Below are 13,153 nucleotides of genomic sequence, written 5' to 3'. Positions count from 1 at the left end.
TTCAAGGCTGAAGTCAGCCCTTTCAAGTAGGCCAGCTCAAGAAACAGATATGGCAAGGATTCAAGGACTCGTGTTGATTGTAATACGGTAGGATAAGAGTCTCGAGTAGAAATTTTACTGTTAGTCACCCACGTTACAAGAATGTTGCCAGGCTGACTGCATTCCCTTGGGAACAGTCAAATAAGGCTTCAGGGATTTTAATAATAATAACAACAACAATAAATTATTATTATTATTATTATTATTAATAATAATAATAATAATAATAATAATAATAATAATAATAATAATAATAATAATAATAATAATAATTGGAAGGGACCTTGGAGGTCATCTAGTCCAACCCCCTGCTAAGGCAGGAAACCCTATATCATTTCAGACAAATGGCTGTCCAGTCTCTTCTTAAAAACTTCCTTTGAATGTAGCTTTATAAAGAAAAGGAAATATTGAAATCTCACAATTGCAACTCATTTCCTCTTCCAACTGTTACAAGAATGTCAACTGAAATTCAGAGCGTTTTCTGGTCAGAAAAAAAGGTTCAGGAAAAATTTAGGCCAACCTAAAAATTTTCTTTAAGTACTCAACACATCAAAACACCTCAAAGTTTTGGAATGGGTGGTGGTGAGTAATATTTTCATAGGTTTAATCATAAAACAAGATAGCTCTCCTCCTAAATATGCAACATTGGTATATCTCCATATATATAATTGCTAAATTGAGGGGTGGGTTGGTTAGAATCTCATGCTTGCATGCTTCATTGCATGCCAGAAAGATATTTCACAAGGAAAAGGGGGAAGATGATCAAAGAGCTACTTACCATTAATTGTGCTAGACCTTCTTCACTAATTGCATACTACAAGGGAAAGAAAAGTTATCATCTCTACAGTAGTGGCCAAAATTGTGGAAACCTTTTGGGAAAAGTGTATTTTTGAGGTTTGATGGCTAATTACACCACTTTTGGGGGGGGAGTAGGACCATAAAATTATATAGCAATGGAAAGATAATTTAATCAAGAATGTAATGCAACAAAGTTTGTTCAGTTATCTGTACTGTATTCTATGAAAGGTTATAGCCAAATAACCAGTAAAAGGAAGGACAACTTGCTTAGGTTGATATCAGGTAGCTTTCCTTCGTCTGATTGTAGCCAATGAGCAAGAGTGTTTAGAAAGCCAGTCAGGTGTCATCTTGTTTTGGCAATGAGCCAATCAGATCGCAGTAGGATTCAGTGATTGATGTCATGTATTGAAGCTGAGAGGAGGACATTTGTCAGGGTGTTATGTGATCGCTATCAAGTTGGTTGGGTTTTTTTGTGTTCTTTCATTTAGTGAGCTTGTAAAATGTAATAAAATTAAAGTAATGGTGCAAAGAGTTGACTGGTTGCCCAGAAAGCTATGTAAAATAGTATTATTAAGTGAAGAAGGCTACAGCTATAAAGGAATTGGAAGAAAAATTGGTGGAAACTTAATCAAAGGCGGCATTTCTACTGTACACTTTTCCCAAAAGGCCACTACTGTATTCTCATATGAGAACATATGTCATGTCTTCCACCATGCCATCTCTGCCATTTTGTATATGATATAAATGAATTTCTTCCTTCTTCAAATAGAACCAGTCATGTCTCTTGGGGATAAAACTCTTCTGTAAATATGCACAATGTGCCTTCATTTCACGTGTGAACCAAGATTAATGCTATCCAAAATGTGTGTTTCCAAAAAGCATCTCCATATTCTTGGTAAATGTTTTCAAGGAAAAAACCCCCAAGAAAGTCCAGTTCCTTTTTTGGAAAAGCACCTTTGAGGCAACCAGGACCTGGATGTTAAGAATCTGCATAAACATTTAGATTCATGCTAGCTATCCCACCCGATCAATAAACGTCCCAACAGCTGCACAACATCCCATATCTGTTTGAATAGTTTTAATGTGCGTTAGATTTTTATACATTGTTTTGCGGTTTACTGAGTTGGGAGAGCACAGATCATTTCATCATTTTAGCATTTAATTATCACCCGAACTACAGAGAAGAATGTGGAACTAGTAGCCAGAACAAATGCTTTGCGTGATCTCAATAATACCAAGGAGCTAACTAAATAACCTCGAGGAAGACTTTCATTTAATAAAATATTTTGGATCATCCGAAAAATGTCTCCTATGTTTGCAGATATATTCCAATAAAATAAACTTTGAAATAGGAGGTTTAGGAAATCCATTTATCAGCAAAACCGCATCTGATGAAGGGAATATTAGATGGGTCACAACCATGAGGAGTAGAAACTACCACTAGGGCAGTGTTTCTCAATCTCTCAACTTTAAGCTATGTGGCCTTTAACTCCAGAATTCCCCAGGATAGCATGCTTTAAGATGTATGAACATCAATAACTTCCCTTTGTTGGCTAGGGAATTCTGGGGATTGAAGACCACCCATCTTAAAGTTGCAGAGGTGAAGGAACACTTCATTATGGAAAGGAAAAGGCCCCATAGGCTCTCCATGAAAGAGCTAAAATTCATGGCAGAATCTACGAATTGCTGTTTTGTGGGTATGTGTAGAAACAAGAATCCATGGGTTTGAGGATGATTGCTTTTTACCCTTCAGGAAATCGAATAATCAAGGAGTGAGATGACGCAAGGAAAGAGCATAAGACAAAAATGGAATTACTTACCATAATTCTTTCCAACATTCTTTCATCATCTTTCTGTAAGGGACATCAGAATGATCAGTCTTATCCTCACATGATAACATAATATGACTTCTCTAACTGTTCCATCACTAGATAGTACACATGTGGATGTCTGCATTCTCCAAATAGAAAACACATACTGTATTTCTTACTACAAGAGGGAGTAACAGTATCTTCTGCATTTGGGCATTAGGGTTTAACTTATTTTCAATTTCTGTATTTGTACATTTTTGATATTTATGTCACTGTTCACCGCCCTGAGTCCTTGGGGAGAAGGGCGGTATACAAATCAATTCAAATAAATAAATAAAAGCCCAAATACAATTTAATAGAGATTTTTTTTAATCTATTCTTTTTCCTTTCAATATTCTTCCACATTTGCACAACCTCAATATACATAAGGATAGCTGAGGATTTAGGATACCCAAGACCTCTTCACTGTAACAGTGCTATCACTGCCAACCTGAATATCATATTCATAAATTGCTGCTTTCCTCCAGTCAGAAAATTCATATTCGTTGTCACAACAGAGAGTGTTAAGGCCAAAACAAAAAAGAATTAACCCTGTTCTGAGACTTTTTCTTTTTTTCCACTTATTTTCCTTTCTTCTTCTTCTTTTTTTATAGTTTTATCGTATTGTAAAATTCTAATTGATACTTTCATTAGTTTGATTTAAATTAAATTATTAAAATTTAATTAAATTATGTTATCAGTTTAAAAAAGAGATATGTTATAGGAATATCAGCCAGAAAGAAAGAAAGAAAGAAAGAAAGAAAGAAAGAAAGAAAGAAAGAAAGAAAGAAAGAAAGAAAGAAAGAAAGAAAGAAAGGAAGGAAGGAAGGAAGGAAGGAAGGAAGGAAGAAAGAAAGAAAGAAAGAAAGAAAGGAAGGAAGGAAGGGAGGGAGGGAGGGAGGGAGGGAGGGAGGGAGGAAGGAAGTAAGGAAGGAAGGAAGGAAGGAAGATTAAAATATTATTCTCTCCTATATCTTATATATTTTATTATTATTTATGTATATCTTGCCTTAATTATTTTTATGTATAACTCAAGGCAATGAATGTGTACAATGCTGCTTGTTTCTCCTACTTTCTCCACACAACAACCCTGTGAGGTAGATTAAGCTGAAAGAAGGTGACTGGCCCAAAGTCACCTAGAACTCACAGTCTCCTGGGTTCTAGTCTGATGCCTTAAACCCCAGACCAAACTCAATCTTTACTCCATACCTCACATCAGATTGCTCTTTAGGATAACCCATTCTGTTACAAATGTCTGGGAATCTTCCATAGAGAATACAACAACTGCAGGATGACATTGTCATGTACATATCATTGAATAGTGGGAGGGCTGAGAAGGTACACAGAATTAAAGTGTAATGCAGTGTCGGGATTTGGAAAACTTAAGAGAAAATGTACTTGTTGCAAAATTACCAAAGGAGTTACAAGCTATGCTAAAACTTCAAACACAACAATCATTACAGTAATATCCTTAGTCTACTTTTTAGAGTCATAACTGAAAAATGATGAATTAGGGTTTAGTGGAACTGAAGCCCTATTTCAATGCTGGTAAACCTATGACACACCTGTCCAAGGTGACATGTCATGATATTTTGGGTGACACACCAACATTCACCAGTATGCAATCACAAGAAAACAATGAAACAATAACAATGAAAGGACACCCCATTCTCGCAGGATATTTGGAGGCTGTGGTGGCCAAACAAGGTCCCACAGGAACTCCGGGCCCACCAGAAATTACACAAGGGGGTTGTGTTACTGCGTGACCTTCAGCACGCAATAAGTATATAAGTTCAATAAATAAAAAATCTCAAAAATTCACACGAGAAGAAGGCTGGCTTTCCAGTGGTTTTCAGAGGCTTCAGGGGCTGAGGAAGAACATTCTCTGAAACTGTTTCAAGAATGAAAGCTTTGTGTGACTTTTATGTCCGAGAGAGGATTAGAACTTACATTTTCACTTGATTTGGCAAAGTGAATTCCATCCCAACCGAAACTATTTCTCCTGCTCAGAATTCAGTTGAGTAACGATACCCTAGAGATGAAGCTCTTCCTAACTCTTCTGGAGTCGGTGATTTATGCCTACTTTTTTTCTGAAACTAGATATAGCTCTGAGCTCTTTTTAGAGAAAAGGGGGCATATGTATTTTCCCCAAAGGGGGGGGAGGAATCCAGTACGATGTAACTTACTCACCAGATATTTTGCTTTATTGCCCTGAAAAGAAAACAAGAAAACATCCTTACTGTTGCATCTCAGATGTGCAGTTTCTGATTACTGGTTTTGTTGTTGTCATTTGTAAAACAGAGAGAAATTACTCCACCAGCAAGATGAGGAGAAGGAAGAAGACCTGAGAAATTCCAGGTACATGTGTACATTTGAGTAATTATTTTTGCTAAAAAGGAAAATGGAGTAGATTTGAACATAGGAGGAACGTTCTGGATTTGCAGGCTTGCTGACTCTCAAACTGATATGTAGGGCAACCTCAAAGTTCCCTTCTTCCTTCTCAAAATATGCCTGGAACAGAAAACCCTTCTGATGCAAATCGTGCAAATACTGGATCTAAAGGAATGGAAATCAAACAAAGGGATAATGTATTATATGCTCATAAGTCATTCAGACATGGCTCGGTCCAAAAATGAAGACATCTAATCCTGATGTGTCCCTTGTGATATACTGTTGATGATAAGAGATATTTCTACCTCTGCTTCAATCCACTGAGATTGGAACCTGATTTGGAATTGGGTCTGGCATTGGGACAGAGTCACCAGTGCCTATAACCCAGCAGAGGCATCCTCCAAGGCTTCTGCACCTCTTTCCTTCTCTTTCTTCCAGTTTTCTCCAGTACAAATTGAGAAAATGCTACATCCTGTTCCTATTACCACCTATGTCAGAATCTACTACATCTTCCAATACTGCAGCCCTTCTTCCAAGTGTTCCTTTTGTTGATATGTCCAAGCAAAAAAAAATAATTACTGTAAAGAGTTTTGGGTAGCCAATAAGCCTTGACACAAATGTAAATTAATCATCAAATATTAAGGTTCCTTAGATGTTTACAGGTAATATAATGTGATGTGCAGCTTAGGTGCTAATGAATTTGTGAATATTGCTCTCTCCCATACTCTCTCCCAAACTCTTCCCATACCTTACACAGTTACTAATATACTTTCAACCAAAAGTATTTTTAGCCTTCTGTATCGATCCAGTTCATAAGTTCAACAAGAGGTTATCTCGGATTCCAATACTAAGGTGAACACTGAAAAAGCTAATGCAGAAAGCAGAATGCCAACCTGAATTCAGAACTACGGATACAGATGAATTTCTGATGATTCAAAGCCCTCTGCCTGATTTTTTTTTAATCCATTCATAAAGAACTGTGTAATTAAAGCATGTAGAGAAGCTCAATTAAATGGTCACTCATTTCATCTGCAGGCACCCCAGCTGAAAGGCTCTTGCAACCCACAACATTTAGCCTTACATTTTGTGCAGAAAGCGTAAAAGTCAAAGCAAAGATTAAAAGAAAATGCATCTTGTTGCTTTTCAGCTCTTCTGGTCCTTGGTGTTCTTCTAAGTGACTTTACTTAGCTCCACTGCCACATTTTAATATCTTAATGCCCAAGCCTCATTGCCCAAATCCAATGCCTCTATTGTTACTTGATTTACATGGAAATGTTAAGCTTCCGTTGCATCATGCACAATTGTTCCATCATCCAAGTTCAAATTGAAGCTAAAAGACAGAGGTTGTGTCAGAAGGGCTTCTTTCTATAAGGACTACCAGAAGTGAGTGGCATAAATCCAGAGGACCACTTAAATGGCAGCACAAATTTGGAATTGCTCCAGGGATTGTCCAAGTTTGAAGCCAGATTTAGTATTCTAATGCTTTATAGCAGGCATATCTTTGGAATCTTTTTGCTGGTAGCAACATCCTAAGCATTCTGGTGCTTGGTATTGTGATAGAAGGTGTGAATGCCTTCAAATATTATCTGGCTCTCTATATCTGAAAAGTCCCAAATAGTATTAGGCTAATTGTATAGTCCCTTGGACTGCAAGTCCCTTGGACTGCAAGGCGATCAAACCGGTCAGTCCTAGAGGAGAACAACCCTGACTGCTCTTTAGAAGGCCAGATCCTGAAGCTAAAACTCAAATACTTCGGCCACCTAATGAGAAGGAAGGACTCACTGGAGAAGAGCCTAATGCTGGGAAACGTTGAGGGCAATAGAAGAAGGGGACGACAGAGAATGAGGTGGCTGGATGGAGTCACTGAAGCAGTAGGCGTGAGCTTAAATGGACTCCAGAAGATGGTAGAGGACAGGAAGGCCTGGAGGAACGTTGTCCATAGGGTCGCGATGGGTCAGACACGACTTCGCAACTAACAACAACAACAAATTGTATAGTCCTCCATCAGATGCCTTTTTATAATTCTTCAATAAAGATATTTCAAAGATAATCTCTTCTGAAACAGTTCCAAGAGTAGCAAGGGTCCTTTTGATGGAAAACAACCTGGTGGCCTTCACTGATTGGTTTGATAAATTGTAAGGAAGCAAAAAAAAAGTATCTTATACTTACAAGATAAGGATGAGGAGCCTACGAGTCCCATGATATGATTATAACTGCCAACAGAGCACACACAGTTTCCAAAGTGACACCAAACTAGAATCTGAGAAAGTAGCAAAAGTTGCATATAGGTCTGGCAAAAAAAACTGTATTAAAGGAAAGGAAAAGAACAGTCTTGCAGCACATCTTTAAAATTTATTACACTGGAACTGACAAGATGTAGTTATTGCACTCAAACTTGTGCCCTCTCTTTCAGACACCAGCAAATCCAAACTCATCAAAGCCCAAAGCTCCCACATCGGTATTATCAGCAACACCAGGATCCTCTCACCCCTAAGACTTCATATTAATTAATTAATAATAATAATAAACCTTTATTGTCAAAGTACAACATGTGTACATTGAGATTAGCTGAGCCTCCCCCCCATGCTCTCTCCCCCCAACACACAGTGACAACAAACCCTCCATCCTACCACACCATGTGAACCAACTACACCACACACCAGCCTCCCAAGTTAATTCTGCGTAAGTTCACAGAGATTATGTCCCATTTAAAAGCCTAACAGCCCACGGATAAAAGCTATTTTTCAGCCTGTTGGTATGGCTGGCTATACTCCTATATCTCCTACCGGATGGTAGGAGAGTAAAGAGATACCGTCCAGGGTGTGAGTCATCCCTGAGAATCTTCCTCACTCTTCCAAGGCAACGAGCCCTGGCGAGGTCATCCAGTGGTGTCAGGGGACAGCCCACAATGTCTTGTGCTGTGCTCACTACCCTCTGTAATACTTTCCTGTCCGCGGCTGTCAGACCAGCATACCAAACCACAATACCATATCTCTACAATGTAATTCAGATAAGGAGAGTGTGTAAATTTTGGAGGTCTAGAAGCTTCCTTGATCGTTGAAAGGCTCTTTCTCATCTGTTAGTAACCTGAACTCACATGGTGGTGAGGGTGACCATATCTGATGGCCTTTACTTATCAAAAGTCTTTTATTCGACTGCTTCCTCTTTTGACAATAAGGCCATTGGTTTGGACTCACCGAAGCATGCCAGATGAAGTGGAAATGACTTACAAAAACCAACATCATCAAGAGAATGAAGAGCAAAGAGTGGAAGAGAGACAAGATGTTCCACCCATTGTTTGCTTGTATTTTTTATTTTTGTTTTTGTTTTGTTTTGTTTTGATGTTGATAGTTGAACAACTCCTGGCAAGAGAGGATCTAGTAGGGTGTTGAGGTACCAATGAAGGAGAATATTTGTAGCTCAGGGTTGAAATGAGGAGCCCTTGATGCTCTCTGAGCTTGGCTGTTTTCTTGCAGACGTTTCATTACCCTAACTAGGTAACATCATCAGGGATAGTCCAGCCCTGGTAATGTTACCTAGTTAGGGTAATGAAACGTCTGCAAGAAAACAAGCAAACTCAGAGAACACCAAGGACCCCTAAGGGTTTTGAGCTGTTGACCTTAAGTTATTTAGTAGGATTGTGCCAAGCTTGATGTCAGGTTAGCAATACACAAGTCTTAAAGCAATACACAAGTTTAACATATGAAATAGCTACTTCTTCATCTCTTGTCAAGCAAGAACATTCGATGTTAGCAGCGTTGACACTTTTAAGAAGTGGCCCATTTTGAGGCCGATTCTTGTCATTAGCCAATCTCTCCCTCTCAAAAGCACCACGAATCTCCGCCCGCCGGCCCTCTGCCTTGCCACAAATCTGCAGTGCTCGGCCAAGGGGCTCCCTGCAATAGCGTGGAATATCTGGAAGGCAGCAGCTTGCCAGGACCCACTGGTTTGCTTTCTCTGGTCCTGAGTGCTGCCCTCATCCCAGCCACCCCACTCCCATTGACCAGAATAGAAGTGGCAGCGAACCCCACCCCGTTCATAGTGTTGTTGGCATTGTTGCCACCATTTTCCCATCACTTGGAGCCCACTCTGAGATCACACACTTTGTGGGCGAGCCATTCCCCTTGCCAGTGGTGGGATTCAGCCGGTTCGCACCACTTTGGCAGAACCGGTAGCTAATTTTTTTGTTGCCCAGGCCCAGAATGGACTCCCGGAAGCAGCATCCACACAGAGAAACAGTTGTTCACCTATATGAATCCCACCACTGCCCCTTGCAGGCACACAAAGCACAGCAGGTAGTATCATTCTGCTTCTTGCCAAGGGGGAAAAACAGGTTTGCACACACACACACACAGAGAGAGAGAGAGAGAGAGAGAGACCCCAACCTTTACTGTTTTCCCACTTCAGGAAGCTGAGCCAGCAGGACTGCATCCAACAGAAAAGTAGAGTCTCACACTTCAGTGCATGGACTGGTTGCCGGGACTTGTGGCTACTTGTCCCACACTGGGAATTGGCTGGGGACAAGTTTTCCTCAGCAAATTACCTGGGACGAGGGAGCAGGATAGGAGTGATGGTGGACCATTGGCGGGGGCCAGCTGAACATGAGTATCCATGGGGGGTTGGCTGCAGTAGGGGGAAGGCATGGGGTGGAAGTGGGCATTGTCATGTGGCCATGACGAATTGTCCTAGACCCAGCAGTTGGACTAGAAGACCTTCGAGATCACTTCCACGATCTCTGTGTTCTATGATCTATTGCAGGTTTTGATCACAGTGGAAATGAATGAAAGGAACAGCGTTTCAATTTGCTTCAATGTTTCCAAACTAAATGGTCTGCTTCCAACACAAGATGTAAAGACCACCCATGACCAAAAATAAATCATGGGACTTTTTGTGTGTGTGTGTGTGAGATATCCTTTTATGTCTATGGAGATGCTTTTTCAAACGGCAGCTGGATTTTCTTGTTTTTCTTTGAAGATGTTTCACTTCTCATCCAAGAAGATTCTTCAGCTTCTTGGATATAAATCATTCCATTCCCCACCATTCAGTCAGAGCTGAAGAAGCTTCTTGGATGAGAAGTGAAATGTCTTCAAAGAAAAATTAGAAAGTCCAGATGCCTCGTCAAGAAGTATATTTGGGATATCTTTTTGTGATTAAGGTGCTGGAGGTTGAGACATTTTCTGTTAGCATTTCTGAACGTGGGTATTTGATCTGAGCAATGACTGTTTTGTAGCTCTAGTGGAAATTTATTTGCAGAAAACACATGTTGTGAGCAACTAACTAGCTACATCTTATCAGGAGGAGTATGCAAGTGTTCATGCTCTGTGCACATGTGCTAGTGAACAAAAGCAGAAGGAAATGACCCAGATGAACAATATGTAGACTAAGAGTAGGCAAAGTGATGAGGAAAGGGGGACAAAGTTAAATCCTTATTTGGTATCTTTACCCTACTTAACCCTTGTGGTCAAAAGGTCATGAGGTCTTAAAGAATCACCTCCATGGGATGTGGATATTTAACACACTGTTTCTCAGCCTTAGCAACTTTAAGACATGTAGACTTCAACTCTCAGAATTCCTCTGGCTGCGGAATTCTGGGAATTGAGGTCCAGAGATCTTAAAAGTGCTGAGGCTGAGAAACACTGGTGTAACATAACCATAATATATGCTCACCATATACGTGTTCACCATATTCTTTACTGTTAGCAACCCAATTTCTAAACCTGCAGGAACTCCTTATGGATTTTTGGGTAAGTCTTCAGGTGCTGAAAAGTGCATCTTATGAAAAGAGTAGCTTAGTGTTACTACTGTATGCAAAGATGGAAAATCTGACGGCAACATCTTATTAATTACAAAGGTGCATTTTAAAACGTACAATTTAAATAGTTTCCCCTTAGAACTGACTGAGGGATGTTTTTGTTTTTTTTAAAAAATGAGACCTAACTGTTCATCTCTATTTTTTAATTACTTATTTCAGAACAGACTGTTATTTTGTTGAGAACATCTGAATGAGGAAAAATGACCTTCATTTGCTTACAGAATTTAATCACAATATATCCATTTCTTCCCCACTTTTTAATAATTCATTTTTTGCCATTTTTAAAAATAAATATGTTTGTTTTATTTGTTCATGTTTTGCTTAGTTTGCAGCTACTCAGAAGTGATTTGGCCTGTGTTCAGTAGCACTTAAATGTCTATAGAATAGAATAGAATAGAATAGAATAGAATAGAATAGAATAGAATAGAATAGAATAGAATAGAATAGAATAGAATGGAATGGAATGGAATGGAATGGAATGGAATGGAATGGAATGGAATGGAATGGAATGGAATGGAACGGAACGGAGCGGAGCGGAACGGAACAGAACAGAACAGAACAGAATAGAATAGTTGGAAGGGACCTTGGAGGTCTTCTAGTCCAACCCCCTGCTCAGGCAGGAAACCTTATACCATTTCACACGAACAATATATACATTAAAGTATATATCACCATAAATCATATTATAAAGGATCCATTGGGCATAACACCATTCATTATAGTAATTTCTTTATGCCTGGGTTAACTTCTGGATTATTCCCTGCAGTTTTCTTGGCAACATTTTAGGAAGTAGCTAGCTGTTGTCTTCTTCTAGGGCTGAGAAGTGACTAGCCCAAGTTTACTCAGCTGCCTTCATGTCAGACAAGAGTAGAATTCATAATCTTCTGGTTTCTAGCCTGCTATCTTAAACCACTATACCAATCTGCTACTTTTTCTTTCCATTATATGGACAAATATCTGAACTATATGGACAACTATCTTCAAATATTTAAGCATTGCTGGCTGAGGAATTCTGTGAGTTGAAGTCCATGCATCTGAAAGCTGCCAAGGTTGAGAAACATGAACTATACAGATGTGCAGGTAAGAAGAATGAATCCATCCCAAACCAGTAGTGGGAGACTTTTCATCTAACTTTAGTTATATTCTATGGCAGTATTTAAGATCACAATCTGCAACAACATCAGCATCACAACTCTTCTTCATCGATGCACATCAAACAAGTGATGTTTGCGCAATTGGGATTTATTTCTTTTTATTTTCACAAAGGTTTTTCCCACACCAAGGACAACAAACTATTCTATTACAGGAAACAAATTAAAATCAAGCCATATGCTGTATCTACTGCCACCATCACCATCAAGCACTGAGTAGGCTGGATCATTGGATGTCCTTGAGCAAAACAGTCTTGTTCATTTTGCAGATACATGGAAAGCTGTTGAACCTTTCCCAGCATATTCAGTTATTTCCATAATTTCTGTAATTTCCGTCATTTTCCTAATTTGAGTGTCGGCCTCTCTTTTGTGTTTCAGGTAGAAATGAAATGAGAGAAGGGAAAAGAATTATTAAATGAAACTTTGAAAAAGACAATTGTCTTATAGGAGAACTGTGCTGTGGTTACCAATGTGGGAAGACAACACACACACACACACACACACACACACACACACACACACAAAGAAGGAAATATTTGGGGGAATATTAAAAAGGCAGAATATTATATTTCCCCAAAGGATCTTAAAGGCAGAAACCACACACACTCAAGTCTCTCTCTGCCCCAAGCAGAAACCAGGTCTGTAGAAATGCAGATCTGATAATCCTTTCAGAAAGACTGGAGCCAGGAAGCTTAGAGCTGATGGGATTAGAAAGACAAAGGTCCCTAAGAACTAACAACCCCTCACCCAAAAAATCCAACATAGGACATAGCCATCAGCCACAGCCACAGGGAAACAGGACATGACCTTTAGGACATAATAAGATTAACCCACCACCATCAGAATACAAAAGGACACACTGAACCACAGGTCAAAGTTCATGCCACAGGAACAACTCCAAACACAAAAGCATTGGACCCACTACATTACAATCTGCTCCTTCTTTCTAAAGCAGTCTCCATTTTGTTTATTCCCAGCTTGGACTGGATCCCGATGAAGATTTTTCTTTCAACACAAAGACAATCTGCCAGAACCTTTTGAAGCTAATAATTATGACTTAACCAGCATAAAGGATTCTTAATGCATTTCATCTGTTAATTAGTAAGTACATT

General features: G+C 39.3%; 2 protein-coding genes across 60 annotated transcripts in view; both read right to left on the bottom strand.

Annotated features, from left to right (window-relative positions):
• Positions 1-6,271, bottom strand: part of LOC310644247 (uncharacterized protein) — a 24,686-nt gene extending 18,415 nt beyond the window's left edge. For 4 of the 12 annotated variants that reach the window (XR_014493247.1, XR_014493248.1, XR_014493249.1 and 1 more), the window contains exons 1-3: positions 4,878-5,560; positions 2,658-2,690; positions 818-853 (exon numbers count right to left, since the gene is read on the bottom strand). Coding sequence is in view for 4 of the 12 variants with exons in the window: in XM_083369078.1 (XP_083225204.1) it covers positions 818-853; positions 2,658-2,675 (54 nt within the window). In the remaining 8 variants the exon portion in view is untranslated. Of the gene's footprint in view, positions 1-817; positions 854-2,657; positions 2,695-4,877; positions 5,561-5,971 lie in introns of those variants that run through there. The other 8 variants (XM_083369078.1, XM_083369077.1, XR_014493251.1 and 5 more) reach the window with 8 other exon arrangements.
• A 5,845-nt stretch (positions 6,272-12,116) lies between these two features.
• Positions 12,117-13,153, bottom strand: part of LOC310644477 (uncharacterized protein) — a 44,064-nt gene continuing 43,027 nt past the window's right edge. For all 48 annotated transcript variants that reach the window (XM_083369498.1, XM_083369504.1, XM_083369500.1 and 45 more), the window contains one exon: positions 12,117-12,405. In XM_083369498.1, coding sequence (XP_083225624.1) covers positions 12,385-12,405 — 21 coding nt within the window. In that variant the 3' untranslated portion in view covers positions 12,117-12,384. The remainder of the gene's footprint in view (positions 12,406-13,153) is intronic.

This window comes from Vipera ursinii (genome assembly GCF_947247035.1).
Source record: "Vipera ursinii genome assembly, chromosome: 9".
NCBI classification, from domain to species: Eukaryota; Metazoa; Chordata; class Lepidosauria; order Squamata; family Viperidae; genus Vipera; species Vipera ursinii.
Note: the sequence above shows the minus strand (reverse complement) of the source record. Positions and strands in the feature narration are given on the sequence as shown.